This window comes from Oncorhynchus keta, chromosome 2, assembly GCF_023373465.1.
Source record: "Oncorhynchus keta strain PuntledgeMale-10-30-2019 chromosome 2, Oket_V2, whole genome shotgun sequence".
Classification (NCBI taxonomy): Eukaryota; Metazoa; Chordata; class Actinopteri; order Salmoniformes; family Salmonidae; genus Oncorhynchus; species Oncorhynchus keta.
This window is the reverse complement of record NC_068422.1, coordinates 38,378,521-38,398,607: the sequence shown is the minus strand read 5'-3', so window position 1 is coordinate 38,398,607 and position 20,087 is coordinate 38,378,521. Positions and strand designations below refer to the sequence as shown.

Genomic DNA, 20,087 nt, shown 5'->3' with positions numbered 1-20,087 from the left:
GATGCTTTTTTGTTAACTAGTAAATAGTAGCCTACGGCAAATCATTTCAAACTTGTTAACAATTTCTGCTAGTTCGTTTTTGCTACCATGTGGGTTTAAGCTTGCTTGAGCCTGCTAACTGAGGACTTTTAATTCACCTGTTTCCATAAGTGTTTCATTTTAAAACATTTATCTTACAAAGGAGTTGTTTAAAACTTCTTGGGGATGGGGGGCAGTATTCGGAAGTTTGGATGACTGAGGTGCCCAACGTAAACTGCCTGTTACTCAGGCCCAGAAGCTAGGATATGCATGGTAGTATTGGATAGAAAACACAAAAGTTTCTAAAACTGTTAAAATAATGTCTGACTATAACAGAACTGATTTGGCAGGCAAAACCCCAAGGACAATCCATCCAGGATTCTTTTTTTTTTCGTCATTGGATTTTTCAATGCTTTTCTATGGGGAAGCCAAATTATTAGGACCCAGATTGCAGTTCCCATGGCTTCCACTAGATGTCAACAGTTTTGAAATTGTTACATTTTTTTGTTGATGAAAAATTAAGAAGTAGTCGTATTCTATCTAAGTGTCACGCACTTTTGGTGCGTGTGAATGAGAGCGCGCACCGCGTGGTTTTTCTGCGGTATTGGAAACAGTTTATTCCATCTTAACTTTTAGCGATTCTTTACATTTTAGGGTACCTGGAAGTTGGATTTTACAAAACGTTTGAAATGTTTGGACCAAGTATACAGGTAACTTATTAGATCCTTTGTAGGCATATTGGGCGAGTTGGAACATGTATATTTCTGAATTTTTGGGATATAAAGGATTTTATCGAACAAAACGACCATTCATTGTGTAATTGAGACCTTTGGGATTGCAAAAGGATGAAGATCTTCAAAGGTAAACAATTTATTTTATCGCTATTTGACTTTCGTGATGCATCTGTTTGGTTGGAAAATGTTTTTCATGCTTTTGTATGCGGTGTGCTGTCCTCAGATAATCGCATGGTATACTTTCGCAGTAAAGCCTTTTTGAAATCTGACAAGGCGGCTGGATTAAAAATAACTTAATGTGTAAACCGATGTATAACGCTTGTATTTTTTATGAATGTTTATTATGACTATTTCTGTATTTTGAATTTGGCGCTCTGCAATATCACCGGATGTTGTCAAGGTGGGTCGCTATCGGAACGCATGCGCCAGAAAGGTTAATTTAACTAACTATTTATCTTCACATGGAATTGTATTTGTCCCCCCCCTCCCTCATTTTTACAGGAAAATGTCTCAGGCACTATCTGTGTGGAGACATTTCACTGCAGCTAATGTAGAAGGAAAAGCTGTGTACATTTGCAAATACTGTGCCAAATCATATGTGAAGAAGCAACAAAGATTCAGAATCATCTGGCCAAGTGCATAATGTTCCCTTGGCGCTCACAACAAGCAACCTCTGACAAAAGTCCCACTACTTCTATTCGAGATGAGAATTATGAATCAGACACCTTATCGATAGCAACAGCTCATGTTCTGCCTGGAATCAGAAGTTTTTTTGACTCAATGGAGGAACGTAGTCAGAGAAATGCTGATGAATGTCTTGCTCGAGCTGTGTATGCAACTGGTTCACCTCTGATGCTCACAGGCAATGTGTATTGGAAGAGATTTCTGAATGTTCGTCACCCAGCATACACCCTTACAACCAGACATGGTTTATCTACTCATTTGCTGGTGCAGAGTCCCATGGAGTTCAAGTGAAGGTCAAGCAAATTATAGAGAAAGCAGACTGTATTGCAATCATCTCTGATGGGTGGTCGAATGTTTGTGGGCAAGGAATAACGAACTACATCATCTCCACCCCTCAACCAGTATTCTACAAGAGCACAGACACACTGGTCTCTACATTGCAGATGAGATGAAGGCAGTCAATGACCTTGGACCACAGAAGGTAATGGCACTGGTGACAGACAATGCTGCGAACATGAAGGCTGCTTGGTCTAAAGTGGAGGAGTCCTACCCTCACATCACCCCATTGGCTGTGCTGCTCATGCATTGAATCTGCTCCTCAAGGACATCATGGCACTGAAAACACTATACAAGAGAGCCAAGGAAATGGTTAGGTATGTGAAGGGTCATCAAGTTATTGCAGCAATCTCACCAAGCAAAGTGAGTAGAATAAGAGCACCACATTGAAGCTGGTGTTGTCATCATGTTTGACAGTCTCCTGGAGGGGAAGGAGTCTCTCCAAGAAATTGCCATATCACAGTCTGCCGATATGGACAGCCCCATCAAGAGGATCCTCCTGGATGATGTATTTTGGGAGAGAGCGGTAAGCAGCCTAAAACATATAGCAGTAGAAGTTGCACAGATTGAGGGCGACAATGACATCCTGTCTGATGTTCAGACTCTGCTTGCAGATGTAAGAGAAGAAATTTGTGGTGCCCTACCCATTTCACTGTTGCTCCAAGCAGAGAAAACTGCAGTTCTGAAATACATCAAAAAACATGAAGACTTCTGCCTGAAGCCCATACACGCAGCATACATGTTGGACCCCAAATATGGTGGTAAGAGAATCCTGTCTGGTGCAGAGATTAACAAGGCCTATGGTGTCATTACTACAGTGACTCGCCACCTTGGCCTGGAAGAGGGCAAGGTTCTTGGCAGTGTGGCGAAGTACACTTCCAAGCAAGGGCTTTGGGATGGAGATGCAATATGGCAGTCGTGCCAACATAACTTATTAGCCACTTGGTGGAAGGGGCTTTGTGGATCTGAGCCTCGTTCCCCTGTTGCCTCAATCATCCTCCAAATCCCACCAACATCAGCCGCCTCAGAGAGCAACTGGTCCTTGTATGGGAACAAACACAAACCAAAGCACGCAACAGGCTGACCGATACAAGGGTTGAAAAATGTGAGGCATTTTGATCCTGGCAACGAGCCATCCTCATTAAGGTTTGAAAGTGAGGATGAGGCCTTACAGTCACAACAAGATGAGGCCTTAGAGGTAGAAATTGAGGAGGTCCAGGGAGAAGACATGGAAGTCTGAGAGGAAGACAACCAAAGCTTAAGTTTCTAGACTATCATTTTACAGATATTTTTTAAATATTTTTTTTATTTCACCTTTATTTAACCAGGTAGGCTAGTTGAGAACAAGTTCTCATTTGCAACTGCGACCTGGCCAAGATAAAGCATAGCAGTGTGAACAGACAACACAGAGTTACACATGGAGTAAACAATTAACAAGTCAATAACACAGTAGAAAAAATGGGCAGTCTATATACAATGTGTGCAAAAGGCATGAGGAGGTAGGCGAATAATACAATTTCAGATTAACACTGGAGTGATAAATGATCAGATGGTCATGTACAGGTAGAGATATTGGTGTGCAAAAGAGCAGAATAGTAAATCAATAAAAAAAAACAGTATAAAAACAGTATGGGAATGAGGTAGGTGAAAATGGGTGGGCTATTTACCAATAGACTATGTACAGCTGCAGCGATCGGTTAGCTGCTCGGATAGCTGATGTTTGAAGTTGGTTGAGGGAGATAAAAGTCTCCAACTTCAGCGATTTTGCAATTCGTTCCAGTCACAGGCAGCAGAGTACTGGAACGAAAGGCGGCCAAATGAGGTGTTGGCTTTAGGGATGATCAGTGAGATACACCTGCTGGAGCGCATGCTACGGATGGGTGTTGCCATCGTGACCAGTGAACTGAGATAAGGCGGAGCTTTACCTAGCATGGACTTGTAGATGACCTGGAGCCAGTGGGTCTGGCGACGAATATGTAGTGAGGGCCAGCCGACTAGAGCATACAAGTCGCAGTGGTGGGTGGTATAAGGTGCTTTAGTGACAAAACGGATGGCACTGTGATAGACTGCATCCAGTTTGCTGAGTAGAGTGTTGGAAGCCATTTTGTAGATGACGTCGCCGAAGTCGAGGATCGGTAGGATAGTCAGTTTTACTAGGGTAAGCTTGGCAGCGTGAGTGAAGGAGGCTTTGTTGCGGAATAGAAAGCCAACTCTTGATTTGATTTTCGATTAGAGATGTTTGATGTGAGTCTGGAAGGAGAGTTTGCAGTCTAGCCAGACACCTACACCTAGGTACTTATAGATGTCCACATATTCAAGGTCGGAACCATCCAGGGTGGTGATGCTAGTCGGGCATGCGGGTGCAGGCAGCGATCGGTTGAAAAGCATGCATTTGGTTTTACTCGCGTTTAAGAGCAGTTGGAGGCCACAGAAGGAGTGCTGTATGGCATTGAAGCTCATTTGGATATATGTTGAAAACATTTTTGGGAGATGCGATGGATCATTGTGGATCATTCAATATTCCCTTTCTTTTGTTGTTCAGTGAAATCATCCCATGTGAAGAGTCAACTCATTTAATTAAAGTTCAAATTGTTACTAATTTTTGTTTATTCTATTGGAAGGATTTAATCATTTGCAATTATGTCTACTTATGATAAGGTAAAAGGTTTATGTTTCTGTCTCCATATGATATGGTAAATATATCCATTGCAAAAAACATCTACATTTAAATGCTATATTAATTTGCATATATTTCCGTTAATTCCCATATATTCCCACAGAAAGTTTCCACCTCTGAATATTCCCCAAAATGTGCAACCCTATTCCCAGGGGGTTCTCAAATTCCACTATGGTGGCATTTATTTTATGCTAACAACTGTGCAACCCATCTTTTTTCCAATGGACTATTTTTATTTGATTGTGTATGGGAAAAGTAGAGCAGTATTACAAAAAGTGACATCACCAAACAACCAACTGCACTTAGACCAGGCACATAGCATTTTAAACATTTAACCACCACACCGCCATCACAAATCAATATGGGAAATTCATCAAAATGAATTTGAATTGTTAACCAATCTCAAATCAGACAGAACAATGCATGGCCAGGAACATCATAAGCCACCATTACACTGTCATTTCTCCTTGTGAAACTCACCCAGTAGCTGGACCCCTCGTGTCAGGCCGTAGACGTCTATGAGAGCCCAGAGTGGCGCGGAGGCATGGACCCCGCAGAAGAACAGTATGGGGCTAGAGTCAATGATACGGTAGAAGACCCGGCCCTTCTTGTCCACCCAGAATGAGATGATGTTGCCCTCGTTGGACAGCTCCTCGGGCAGGGCCTTGGCCCAGAATCCGTTCTGTGAGACAAGGTCTGGGCAGGCGTACTTAGGCAGGTTGTCTGGGTTGATGCGGGACGGGTCCTTGGAGGTGAAGCCCAGACGCATGGCTCCGCTCCAGCAGCACTGCTTCTTAGTGATCTGGAGGAGAACAGGTAAAGGGGTTTGTACCATTTAAAACATGATCAAATAGAGTTAAGCTGGTGAATAACCTAAAAACCATTCCATTAGTCGTGTTTGATTTATCACTCCACATTCTGGTTGGCCATATGTTAAAACTTTGACAAACAAAATGGTAAACAACAACAAAAATAGACATGTCTGTTTATCATCTGGCTATTCTTGTCTCACCTCATTTAAAACCTCCATTTACACTGCTTTCACCGTGTAAGATAACAGTACGGCTCACATGGCAATGCTTCCCATGCTCTTTCACTTTCGAGACATAGATGGACTGATAGGTGAAGTGGAAACGTTTGCTATGCTGGTTTGGCCCACACAGAATCAGGGTAATAAAGGCAACATACATAGTGAGAGACAAACAAAAACATTTATGGAAAATAGTTAGACTAAAAGGAAGCGATGAAAGAGTTTCTGCTTATAAACATGGTCCACTTCCCAGTCTGTCCATACCTTGAGGCGGACCTGCTCGAACAGGGCAATGGGCCGGTTGCTGAAGGTGATGGCGTTGCAGAAACTGGCCTGTCTCTTGACGGTCCTCTGGGCCATGTCCATGACGATCTGGGAGCCCTTGGCACTAGGGTGGAAGAGCAGTGGAAAGGAGGACCTGCTGCCTCCACACTGCTGGATAGGCAGACATCTCTTGGTGGGCTTATGGTGGCAGCGGTGAGACGTGGTGGGGAAGGGGCCACCCAGAGAATCTGAAAAGCAGGAAGCATAGGGGGAGTTTGTAGATATAACTAAGAACATTACTTAAGAGATCAGAAAAGTATTACTGAACAAAATATAGGAACCTAAATATTTCCAGCTGTTGTCTGGCATCCACTGTATGAATATGCACAACGTCAATATAGCAAAGCATCAGCAGTACACACACATTCAAAACTTCCTTTCTTCAATTTGTGATGATGACTGGGTGTATGTGCCTTTAGTAAGCATTTAACTCAAGCTCCATTTTCAGAAATCATATCAAGGAGTGCAAACAAAATGAAATAGTTATGTTAGTCATCTCGATTTTCTCAGATAAAAACATAAGGATAAGAGCTGCTTGGTAAGCAGAAAGAATTGTGCAGCTGCGAGAAACTCATACAAAATTAGGTCATTTCTGTAATAGGCAATTTCCTGTAACGCCTATATTTTTGCCAATCTTGCCAATTTGGCACTGGTTTGGTCATGAGTCTTGAATATATCTACATGAGAAAATAACAGATTTTGAGAGCAGCAGTTAGCACTGATGATAATACTCTGGCAAGAACAGTCAAAATTTGGAAAACAGGCAGATGTTCCCTTTCAGTCAGTCAACTTCGGTACAACACACTATGGGGAGTAGCACTCTCCCGACTTCGGTTTAAGGATCTACAATCACGCCTGATAAGGCCAATGAAATCCACACCTTGCTGGAGCCCCGCCTTCCACAGGTGATAAGTGTGAGGCACTGTTCTCCTACTTGTCCTCGGCACAGGTTCTCTTGACAATAGTGTAGCATTCTTTAGGGGGCTTGGTGTTTCCGATAGTGACTTCCTCTCCCGGGTGCCTGCACCTCAGCGGAGTTTTATGTCTCCAGGCTCTTGTGCGCTCTGTTTCCGGTTATGGGAGACTACTCAAAGGAGAGAGGGTGACAAGGTTCTGTGGGTATCTTCTCACCGCATGTGTCTGCCTTGGTTAAGCAAGGTATCTTCTCAGAAGGGTCCTGGTCCCTTCTCAGTGATCCGGTCCTATATAGACTTGAGACCAAGATAGCTAACATGCCCTGCATAGCGTGCTAGCCAGGTTAGCTAACTCGCAGAGGTGAGCTAGCTACTGCTGGCTATTCCAGCTTCCTAAAGGTGAATTGCTTGGGTAGTTAATTTGTTTAGTATGCGTTTCTAGTGTTAAGTCACTTGTTTATTCTAAACAGACCGTGCTGTGGTCAGAGGCTAGCTAGCCTAGCTTAGAAGCTTCATCATGCATAACTTCCGGCTAATGAAGCTTAATACCCTCCCCCAGCGTTATGGCAATCCCATTCCTATTACAAAATCCTGGAGTTGGAGGAATGTGGGGCTTGCAGGAAACCTCCGATGGGGAAGCAATCTCCGAGCACTTGGATTGGGTAACCCCAGGAGCGAGGGGCCTTAGCATGGGTCTGAGTGACCAGTGCACCCCTTCACAAAAACATTTGTGACACCAGTGCCCCCACGTTTGGTTACGGCCAAATGGGTGCTACGTCAGCTATTGCCAGAGCCACCTGTGTCCATTGGCTCCAGAGCAGCACAGAGGCCTAAGGCACTGCATCTCAGTGCAAGAGGTGTCACTACAGTCCCTGGTTCAAATGCAGGCTGAATCACATCTGGCCATGATTGGGAGTCCCATAGAGCGGCGCACAATTGGCCCAGCGTTGTCTGGGTTTGGCCGGGGTAGGCAGTCATTATAAATAAGAAAATTGTTTGTAACTGACTTGCCTAGTGAAATAAAATAAAAATAAGGGATTGGGCTTCATCCAGGCTTGACAGTCTCACAGAAGCACAACTTAGTTTGGAAGCTTGATGCCCCATCTGTTACCTCACATTCCATTGTGTTCACAAGGCTCAAGGGGTATATCAATCTCTCCATGATGAGAGTAATACGTTGGGTGATTCACTCTCTGTCCCCAAGGGGGCACAACGTCAAGGTGGGTCATTACTGGCATTCATTGCTGATTCCTGCCTGTAATTCACAAGTCCCTATGAGGTGCTTAGTGATACAGGTTATGGGTTTCTATAGGCGATTGGTTTCATTCCTAGGAATAGGATTAAATTGCAAAATACCCGTCTGTTACCACAGAAGGGGGTCAGTTTTTCAGAGCTGTCCATCCCTTTCCAGCTGGGTTAAAAGGTGCTGTGGCACTGGTACCGCTATAATGAAGGTTTTCCACTGGATCCATCTTACTGCCTAAACCAGGGGAGGCTCGTTGTGACAGAATAACACAAGAGGCACTGCCAATCAGAGTTCATCACTGATTGCCGGAGCCCCCGAACCCAGCTTAGACCAGGCTTCAGGCAAACCTTGGTGCATAAACACAGTTGTGTCAACCCAAAGTATTTACAGGTGTCAGAAGTGCTGTGTCTTCCACATTTGGGATCAATGAAGTGTCCCTTCTCCACATTCAGACACATGGTGCTAGAGAGTGATGTAAAGGGAAAAATAACCAAATCTCTCCCAGTCCACAATGTGGCACCCCTTCAGATGGCACTTGACTGCTCTAACTAAATGGCACACATGCGCACTGTTGCTCTGGATCATGTGTATAGTGATGTCGGGGTACCATCTGAAATTTGTTGCGCGTCCCCCATGCTTCTACGACTTCATCACACTGACTGTTCAAGGCCTCAGTGCTTGTTTTGAGAGGGGGAATATCCTCCAGTCGCCAGACGCAGGCAATCCGAGTGGTTTCTATTTCAGATACAGGACGGCTGGTACAGCTGGTATTTCCTGGATTTGGAAATGGGTCAGGACTTTACGCCCCGCTCAAAACTTGTGTCCCCTAGTAAGCATCTCAGGCTATGAACTCAGAATGCTCACGAGCCGCTGGCTATTACAGTCAACAGGCTGGTGGCAAGCAGTGTTACACACATACATGCTGGTGTCCCATACTCAGTCTGAAGGCTTCATAGGAAACTGGAAAAAAAACTTTCCCGACTCCATCTCAGAACATTCCGTTTCTGGGTCTCGAGTCAGTAAATCACGCTTTTCTATCCCCATAGGGGGTGTCCAGGTTCTGCCTCTGATTAACCCAATTTCATCTGTGTCACGCAGTGCGTTTTCACCAGTGCCTACGCCTACAGGGCATGATGACTTCTGTGATAGAAAACGTTCCCCTGGGGCTATTGTTGTTGTGGCCTTTCCAGCACTGAGTGCTAGTCGCTCAACTTCCACGCATCTCACAGCCTAATCGGTCATGTCGAGTGTCTCTGTTGAGCCTACAGACCCTGGCCAAGGGGTGAGACACCCTATTGTCAGGAGGCTCCCATGGTGTCAGTTGTACCCCGCAGGATGATCATGAAAGATGCATCCCTCAGCTAATCCAGCTCGTGGCAGGCACTCTTCGCAGCGTCTCTCCAGCTGGAACAGGAGAAATTCACTAGGCAGTGCACCTTGTGTGTAATACCCAGACCTCCACAATCTTGCAGGGTCAGGTCTGGGTGGTCTGCCATGGGCCATTTCATTTAGTATTCGTTGTGGGTCGGCTTAGGGCGTGATACTATTTCCCCATGGTATGTTGTACCAAAGTTGACTGACTGGAAGGTAACTTCATGACTATAACTACTGTTCCCTGAAAGAGGGAAACGAGGTACAACACCTGTTTAGCCCCTGCCCGTTCCTGTGATCGGTGAAGAGCGGTATTAATATGAAGGAATTAATCCGAGCCTCATGCTTATCACCTGCGGAAGGTGGGGCTTCCAGCAAGGCGCACATTTAATTGGCCTTGTAAGGCGTGATTGTAGATCCTTAAACCAAGTATGTTGCACCTCGTTTCCCTCTTTCAGTGAACAGTAAGTTATAGTCATGATGTGACGTTTTCATCCTACAATAGTTACAAGTGGGAGGAAATTAATGAGTCATTAATGAATGTGAAATGCATGATTCCAAAGGCCCTTGAGAAGGTAGTTAACAAGAATAGGTAGCCAGGATATTAACTTTGGTGATGAACCGTAAGACTGCTAAAATACTCATCAGAGAGATGGTGAAAGCGACACAGTAGTGACGATGAGGATGACTAGCAGTTAGCTTTATGTGTAACCCAACATCTCTGGATGTGCCTAATGTTAAATTGATTGCATGAAGGCTGCATGAATGACTGTCTTTATGAACATGTTGCAGGCAGTCATCAGGAAAAACAAAGTCAATGACTAAGAGCAAGAAAATAGGATTGCCATTCAATGTGCTATTCAAAGCTTTGGACATGTTAAGAGGAAGCAGCAAATAGAAATCCCAAAAACATATTGTATACATTTCCCTGAACAAGCAGAAACACAAATGTGTATAACAGGGAATGAAAAACTACTACAAAGCTACTGTGGGGCGTATCTGACTTGTAGTAAATTAAAGAATGCATCATGGGTAATAAACGGCTCTGACACATACATCCTTCAATGCCGCTGTAATTGACTCAATCTACTTCTTACATCTGGCATTTTGTAAAACACTAAGCGCTAAATCAACAGTTAGGCTACTCCCATTGGTTACCCCCCCCCATCTCTCATCAAATCATTACAATGCCAAGGACACCGAGTTATCATGGTGATATTTCTGGTTAGGTCATCCCAAATAATGCATTTTTCAGACAAATTTGTGGGAATGAGGCATGTAGCTCATGTTCTTTTTTTACTTTCATTTAGCTGATTGTCAAATTAACATATCAGTCACAGGTAGCAGTCCTTTACCAACCTACAGACAGTATTAATTAATAATTGTGAGGGAGCAGGTCAACACTAAACTGAAAAGCAAAATGTCTAAGGATCAACAAATAGAGAATGTTTGCATGCCTAATAAAAGATACGCGTGTGTGAACGTGTGTGTGTGTGCGTGTGTGTGTGTCCATAGCCTAATCTAGACATGCCCTTAGGAACAGAAGGTTATTCTTGCTCATCAGCTCATATCTTCTAGGGGTCAGGAGCTTTTTAGACTACCCAGGAAACAAATCAATTAGGCAGCCGGTGGCACATTAAATTGGGGACGACGGGCTCAAAGTAATGGCTGGAACTGAATAAATTGAATGGTATCTTACACATCAAACATGGTTCCATTCACACCATTTCAAACGGTATTATGAGCCTTCCTTCCCTCAGCAACCTCCTGTCTGTGTTAATATTGGCAACAGAGCATCATGAGGCATTTAAGACCACAGGCTATTTGCAGCTGCTTCAATTTCAAGGCAGAAATATTGTGCAGTGGGAAAACACTCCCGTATCCTGATCCATGAATGTAAATATAGCATAATTTGAAGAGGAAATTAACCAAATGTGCTTTTACAGAGTTTGTTTATTTGTGAAACTCTTTTAGGTTGTGGCTGCCAATAGAACTCAAATGAATTGTTTGGGCTGAACTGTCATATGATGCTTATTTGTTAAAGTATACACTTGTGCCTTGAGGTATTCAAATTAGGCTTGGGCAGTATGCAGCTTGGCATACCTTCATACCAAACTTGTGCCATACCAGGATATTTCGGTAATACTTGCACTGGACAAAAGGGGTGCCGTTTTCAAACTGTAATCCGAAGGTTAGCAATGCTAACAAGTACATGTAAATTCCCATAGAGAATGCTAACGAGTGCATTGCAAACATTTTGTACAGTTTCTGACCTAAACTATACAAGCAACTCAAAAATGCTACTCACAGTTTGCTGCACGCACAAAACAAATATTAGCCTGCAAGGCTCTTGATCCAGAAGGGGATTCTCTGCTGTTACCAAACGAATGCTTGATTTTGGAAGAAGCTAACCACTTAGCTTGATAGCTACTAGATTAGCAAACCAAATGCACAGCTGCAGAGCATTTAGACAGTTATCTAGTTGTGAATTACATACTGTAATTAGATCACCCTGGCACATGCTGCACAACAGTGAGTGACTCTCGTTGTGTGCTTGTAAACAAACCATACATACAACCATACAATTCATAATAATGTGAACGTATTGTACAAATTGACTGCAGGTATTTACTTAAATAGTTAATGGTATTGAAAAACCATTCCGTGGCTTTTTCCACATACCCCGGTATACAGTATACAGCCTAAGCCTAATTCAAATGTCTATCCCTGGGCTACTTTAACAATGTTGAATTGTTCTCTATATACACAACAATGATCTTAAATTAAGTCAGAACAAATCAATTAACCATATTGTATTTAATGTCAAATTATGGGATTTACATTCAGCTGGTGCTAAGGTGGCGCAAGTATCAATGTAAAAACTGGCGCACTGGCATTTCCCAGCCCTAATGCCAGGTTCGGCAATTTACCTGTCTATCATCAGCTCGCTTGTGCTGAGGTGGGAGGGGTAGCAATATCTGAGATGTGTCCTTAAAAACAAGTGTGAGCGGTTTTAACTTCATTGGAATAGGGGGCAGCATTGGTGGGAAGTTTGGATGAAAAGCATGCCTAGAGTAAATTGCCTCTTACTCAGGCCCAGAAGCTAGGATATGCATATAGATTTGGATAGAACACTCAAAAGTTTCCAAAACTGTTAAAATACATGTCTGTGAGTATAACAGAACTCATATGATAGGCAAAAAACTCAGGCAAAAAACTCAGAAAAAAAGGTTTTTAAAAAAAAGTGATTGCTTATCCAATATCCTGTGTCTATGTCTATGTCAACAGTCTTTAAAAGTTGTTTCAGGCTTTTATTGTGAAAGGGGATTGAATAAGAGCTGTTTCAACAAGTGGTCAGGCTGAAAGCCTTTAGTTTAGTCGTGTGGCCGTGAGCGTGACGCTCATTCTCTTTCCTTTCTAATGACAACGGAATTGTCCGGTTGGAATATTATTGAAGATGTATGATAAAAACATCCTACAGATTGATTATATACATCGTTTGACATGTTTCTGCAAACTTTTTTTGACTTTGTCTGCATTTGGATTACTGGACTAAAAGCATGAACAAGAGAGGTATTTGGACAAAGATGAACTTTATCAAACAAAACAAACATTTGTCTAACATGGAGACCTGGGAGTGCCATCAGATGAAGATCAAAGGTTAGTGATTAATTTTAACGCCATTTCTGACACCTCCTTGGTTGGAAAATGGCTGTATGGTTCTCTGTGGCTAGGTGCTGACCTAACATAATCGCATGGTGTGCTTTCTTCGTAAAGCCTTTTTGAAATCGGACTCAGTGGCTGGATTAACTTGAAGTTTCTTTAATCCTACGTATAACACTTTGTATCTTTCATCAATGTTTTTCTGTAATTTCACCAGTTGTTTGTTTGAGACAATGCATTTCTGAACATAACCTCATTTGAAATTGGTGCGTTTTTGGACATAAAGATTAACTTTATCGAACAAAACACATTTGTCTAACATGGAGTCCTTGGAGTGCCATCCGGTGATCATCAAAGGTTAGTGATTCATTTTAATGCTATTTCTGACTTGTGACACCACTCCTTGGTTGGAAAATGGCTGTATGGTTCTCTGTGGCTAGGCGCTGACCTAACATAATCGCATTGTGTGCTTTCACCGTAAAGCCTTTTTGAAATCAAACACTGTGGCTGGATTAACAAGAAGTTTCTTTATAATGGTGTATAATAATTGTATATTTGAGGAATTTTCATTATGAGATTGCTGTTTGAATTTGGCGCCCTGCAATTTCACTGGCTATTGGCGAGGTCGTCCCGAACGATCCCAGAGAGGTTGAGACCCACAAAAAGTAGGTCTTAATGGTGACAGTTGATAATAGCATAGATTTTGAGAGCGGAAGTGCCGCGCACAATGCCCATGGAAGAAGAGATGTTCCTTTTTTGCAGGTGAATCTCGTATTTAGAAACATAAAAACAAACAATTGGCATCTACCCAAATTTCATTTAATAAAAATAAAAAAAGCATAGCCTCCCCTTAATGAAGACTGGTTTTGCAGCATCACATAAGTGCACATTTTTTTTATCCTGGACATTAGCCAAAAGTAGCCTGAATAAAAGATCCTGCGGGATCTTCTGAGAACAGCCACCTGGACAGCTGGATGAAACCGAGGAGTATTTCTTACTGTAATAATGCCCTTTTGTGGGGAAACAAAATATTCTGGTTGGCTGGTCCTGGCTGCCCAGTGAGTGTGCCTATGCGCTTCAAGGCCTACCCATGACTGCACCCCTGCCCAGTCATGTGAAATCAATAGATTAGGGCCTAATTAATTAATTTCAATTGATTGATTTACTGTAACTCAGTAAAATTGTTGCGAGATATGTACATACACACACCATTTTAGTTGGTTTGAAGTCACGGCGATGGTCCCTAACTAGCCCCATAGGGATATTCCAAGTCAACCCAAATGTAACACAGGCAATACGACACAGGCAATATGATCAGATCACGTGCAGCTGCACTCCGAATGTATTATTCATTGTGTGCTGCCAGCTATAGGCAAAATTTTAAAAAATAACACCCTTCATTTACGTTGTGATGCGGTCAAAAAAAGTCTCAAAACGACCAAATTATCCTATTTACACTTCGCAGTAAATTTATCGGTAGAATAAATGTTTGACTCATCTATGCCACATAGGCTGTTTTCCAAACGAGAAGTTGGTTTTAAGGGGCAGTTGCTGTATAATTACAACAACTTGTCAACCAAAGATAATGTACATTTGTCATTTAGACACTTATCCAGAGCGATTTACACTATGACATCAGTCATAGTAAGTACATTTTCTTCTCGAAGTATGTAGCTATCTGTCAGAGCTAGTATACCTAATGGGGAAACAAAGTCGAGTGTTATTCCCGAAAGTATACATACCATCAGCCAAATTGCAAATACGAAGTTCATTCTTGATCTAGACTACATGCAAGTGTCTGCGCTAACAAAATATTGCATTGCTGTAAGTGTGATAACGTTTGCATGCATTTTACATACAATTTACACATGAAGTCATAGCTTGAGTATTCATAACTTACACTCATTGTCTTGCAGACTCTCCAAATGTGTGAATTACTGACCCTTAACTCTCAATATATAATCATCCTCGATTTGCCATTTCTGCTACAAGGTTTTCGTTGTAGCCTCTGACATCAACAACGATTTGATACTAAATATATGCAATCTATAGTCGAATATTCCTCCACCTCAAATGTAAAATCTCCTTACCGTACAAGGTATTTCTTGTTATCTGACCTCCCATGTTTAAATACAAGGCAAGTTCCTCTTCTCTGGGTTTGTTAGACAAAATATTCAGAGGCATGCGCTCCTTGGCTGTCAACATAACATCATCGGATAATTAACGATTTCGTTCTCTCCGGTTCACAGAAGTCCTAACACTTAACCCTCCGTGGGAGTAGTGGCTGTCCCAGCCGATTCACATCGGATACAATGGCAGCACCGCAGCGTAGAATCACATAAAGTGAATCTTCAGTAATTAGCGCTATCGATATCTTCAACGAAGGAGAATTCCAACACCTTTTGAGGTCCGCGAAAAATGAGCGTATGAACAAACCTAGCCGGACCAAAAACAAGTTATGCATTGAGAGGAAGGAAACAGCCTATAAGAAATATGGATGACCTACACAGCTCTGGCAAATGCAGAAAAACTCTGCCAAGTTACTTTTATCTACCGCGCAAGTAGCCCAAACCGCCGCAAGATGGCCCTATTATTATTTTGTCATTTTACGGCTGACTAATGTGCATAGCCAGCAATACACTCCTGGCCGGTATCATAAATCATACCCACTGCGCAAAAACTGGTTGAGTTGTTTCAACGTCACTTCAACCAAAATAATCTAATCAAATTGTATTAGTCACATGCGCCGAATGCAACAGGTAGACTTTACAGTGAAATGCTTACTTACAAGCCCCTCACCAACAGTGCAGTTAAAAAAAATATGGATAAGAATAAGAGATAAAAGTAACAAGTAATTAAAGAGCAACAGTAAAAAAATATATATGTACAGGTGGATGCCAGTGCAGGTAATCAAGGTGATGACGTTGAATTACCGTGGAAAACTGATTGTATTTGCAAAAAGTAATCAACACAATTGAATTTCGTATTATTTTCACCTAAATCCGATGACATGGTAATTTGTTTTTTATTTCACCTTGAATTCACATTATTTGACATCTTTTTTTTTTTTTTTTAACTCTGTTTATTAAGTTTTACACACACATACACACACATAGACAAGACAAACCAATATAAATAATATACTCAACTAGAAAAAAAATACAAATAAAAATACAAATAAAAAAATAGCTTTAAAGATACCATACTTTAGACAAGTTAAACATACCAGGCAGAAGGCTACAGAGGTTAAAGGGCAATCTATAGTACAGGGACAGAGAAAACACCTCACCATTGTTCCTGTAAACAGTCAAGGGATAAGGGTGGAGAAATGCAACCACTCACAGAGAGTCATGGCCACAGACCGACCATCCACTGGACAGTTTTTTTTTTTACAACGCTTTAAAATAAAAAAATAAAATGATTATTCATGTAGGCGTGAACAAAGTGTAAAAATAACTGGGAAAAACAAGCTCACACTTCAGTCTCTGCCCGAGCAAGATGAACAAGGCATCTGCGGATCACAATCAATAAGCACATGGACCTTAATGCCCCCCCCAGCAAAAACACAGAGAGAGGCTCCTCCAACCCTTAAGTCACAGACTTATTTTAGTATTAATTGGAATGCCATCAGAGGATGGACTGTTTAAAGTAAGACCAGAATGGAGCCCAAGCCTCATCAAACAGTTTGGGGTTCCCACATGAATTGACTGAGATTTTTTCTAGTTTCAGAGAGCACAACACATCCCTCACCCAATAGTTATAAGATGGGGGAGCTACCATCTTCCAGTTCTGTAGTATTAGCCGTCTAGCTAAAAGAGTTGTATAAGCAACAGTGTCCGACTGGATTCTTGATAGGGGGGTACCCATGGGCAGTACTCCAAAAAGGGCTGTAAGGGGAGACGGATCTATAACAGTGTCATATATATAAGAGAAACATTTAAATATTAATTCCCAGAAACCTGACAGTTTATGACAGCCCCAAAACATATGCAACAGTGTGGCTGGTTCCACTTTACATCTGACACAGGTAGGATCAAAATCAGAGAATATTCCAAGTTTGGCCCCCAACCAGTGGATACGGTGAACCACCTTGAATTGAATGAGGCTGTGTCTAGTGCTAAAAGAGGACGAGTGCACCCTGGGCAGCACAGATTCCCAGGCGTCTTCCCCAAGTTCCTCCCCCAAATCCTTTTCCCATCGAGTATTTAAAGGCACCAAAGAAGGGTTCGCATATACATCTGAAATTGCGCCCCTAGGAAGCTTGTTCAACTCCAAGATGCTCTCTATAGCTGTATTCGCAGGCCTATTGGGAAATCCAGGTGTATTTAGCCCTGACAAAGTTTCTAGTCTGGAGATAGTGGAAAAAGTGGGATTGGGGGAGATTGAACTTTTCCTGCAGCTGAGAAAAAGAGGCAAATGTATCATCAAAGAATAATTGGGCTAGCGAGGAGAGGCCTAGTGAGTGCCAAATGCCAAAAGCCCCATCATTCAAAGATGGAGGATATAAAATGTTCTGATTGATTGGGCCTGATAGAGAAAAGCCTCGGAGGTTAAAGGCTAAACGGAACTGATTCCAAATTTTAAGAGACTGCTTTACAATTGGGTTGACACACCTTTTGCCTAGGGACACTGGGAGAGACGAGCACAGCACAGAGGAAAGTGCTGCAGGTTTACACGATTCAGACTCCATCTAGACCCAGAGTGGTCTAGGGCCAGTAGGATCAGTCTGCAGCCAGTACAGAACGGCTCTGAAATTTGCAGCCCAGTAGTATGTCTGAAAATTTGGTAGGGCTAAACCCCCCAATGACCTAGGCTTCTGTAAATGTTTTCTACCAATCCGTGGTGCCTCGCCATCCCAAATAAAATGCATGAATGTTTGATCCAGTGAAATAAAAAAAGATTTTGGAATAAAAATGGGTAAACATTGAAATAAATATAAACATTTGGGCAACACATTCATTTTAATGACATTAATCCTTCCGATAAGAGAAAGGGGTAGCAAATTCCAAAAAGTAAAAGATTGAAACAATCTGTCTGCTAGAGCAACAAAGTTTTCCTGAAACAAATTTGAATATTTCCTTGTCACTTTTACTCCCAAGTAAGTGAATTGATCCCGGACAATCCTAAACTGAGAATTTGTAAAAGAGCACTTTAAAGCAGCCTTGTTTACCGGAAAAAGCTCACTCTTGCCTAGATTCAGCTTGTACCCTGAGATTGATCCAAACTTTTTAAGAACAGATAGGGCACGTGGCAATGAGGTATCGGGGTTGGAGATAAACAAAAGGAGGTCGTCAGCATATAGCGAGACTTTCTGCTCCCTGCCCGCCCTGATTATGCCTTGAATGGCATCATTAGAGCGTAGTGCAATGGCGAGAGGCTCGATTGCCAAAGCAAACAACAAGGGGGAGAGTGGGCAACCCTGTCTGGATCCGTGGTGCAAGGGAAAATAGTCAGAGGACAAGTTATTAGTCCGTACCGAAGCCATGGGGGAAAAATAAAGAATCTTTATCCACGCAATGAATTTGGGGCCAAAGCCAAATCTATAAAGGGCAGCTGTTAGGTAATCCCACTCAACGCGGTCAAACGCTTTTTCGGCATCAAGTGAGACCACCACCTCCGGGTCCTCCGACGCTGGGGAGTACAGTATATTCATAAGGTCGCCTAATATTGAAAAATAAATGCCTATTTCTCACAAAGCCAGTCTGGTCAGAGTGTATTACTTGGTGCAGCAAGCCTTCCATACGGATGGCTAAAAGCTTAGCTAGGATTTTGTAATCACAGTTTAAAAGCGAGATTGGGCGATAGGATCCACATTCCTGGGGGTCTTTGTTTTTCTTTAGTAGTAATGCAATTGAAGCCTGATAAAGACTAGGCAGTAGCTTTGAAGTATTGAGGCACTCTGCAAATAGTCGAGACAAGAATGGGCAAAGCAGACCAGAAAACGTCCTGTAAAATTCGGTTGGAAAACCGTCCAGATACCAATTTTCATTGCGGACACTGCTGTTGCAATCTCCTCAAGCGTAAATTCTTCTTCTAGTTAGTCATGGGAGTCTGTATCAATTGAAGGCATATTCAAGCCATTAAAGAAGGAGTCAATCAGCAAGGGGTCTTGAGGGGATTCAGAGGTGTATAGCGCAGAGTAAAATTGTTTAAATTGATCATTGATCTCTTTATGTATAACTGTGGTGGCACCAGACGGGGTCCTTATTTGTGGGATTAAACGTGAGGCCTCAGATTTACGGATCTGTTGCGCAAGGAGTTTACTGGCCTTGTCGCCTTGTTCATAGACTTTGTATCGAGCTCGCAAGAGTAACTGTTCAGCTTGCCTGGTAGAAAGCTCATCAAATTCAGATTGGAGTAGTTGGCGCTCTTTATGCAGATCAGAGGAAGGAGCCGTAGCATACTTCTCATCCAGTGTGGCTATGGACTCGCTCAGGTCCCGAAGTCGCTGGGAGCGAACTCTGTTTTGGTTGGCTGTATAAGAAATTATTTGGCCACGTAGGTATGCTTTGAGAGACTCCCATATGGTAGAGCAGGACATACCTGGTGTTGAATTAGTTTCTAGGAATAAGGTGATTTCAGAAGAGATGAAATTGACAAACTCCTTATCTGAGAGTAAAATGGGGTTGAGACGCCATTGATAACACATAGGAGGTCGCTGGGAAACTCTAGTTCAAGCACTAATGGTGAATGGTCAGAGATAACAATACTCTCGTAAGTACACTGACGAAAGTTAAGCAGAAGTTTTTTGTCCAAAAAGAAGTAATCAATCCGGGAGTATGTTTGATGAACATGAGAATAAAAGGAATATTGTCTATCTGTAGGATGTAGGAAACGCCAGGCCTCAAACATAGCATATTTATGAAGAAAGGATTGAATAAGTAGGTGTTAGAGGAATTCTAAATTCCTATATGTTTTATAGCCAAAATCAAATTCGCACTCTCTCTATTTCATTAATGAGTTGTAAATTCATTAATTATGCATGAAGTAGATCGAGACCAGTCTTAAAAGTCAGGTAACAGCGTTTATTACAAGAGAGTACTGCCACATACACATTTTCCCACAGGTTATAAACTGAAAATGACGTCAG

General features: G+C 42.3%; 1 protein-coding gene across 1 annotated transcript in view; it reads right to left on the bottom strand.

Moving 5' to 3' along the window:
• LOC118400159 (E3 ubiquitin-protein ligase NEURL1-like) overlaps positions 1-15,652 on the bottom strand; it is a 57,782-nt gene extending 42,130 nt beyond the window's left edge. Inside the window, exons 1-3 of the mRNA XM_035796716.1 lie at positions 15,088-15,652; positions 5,744-5,991; positions 4,930-5,251 (exon numbers count right to left, since the gene is read on the bottom strand). Coding sequence (XP_035652609.1) covers positions 4,930-5,251; positions 5,744-5,991; positions 15,088-15,202 — 685 coding nt within the window. The 5' untranslated portion in view covers positions 15,203-15,652. The remainder of the gene's footprint in view (positions 1-4,929; positions 5,252-5,743; positions 5,992-15,087) is intronic.
• Between the last annotated feature and the right edge of the window lie 4,435 nt (positions 15,653-20,087).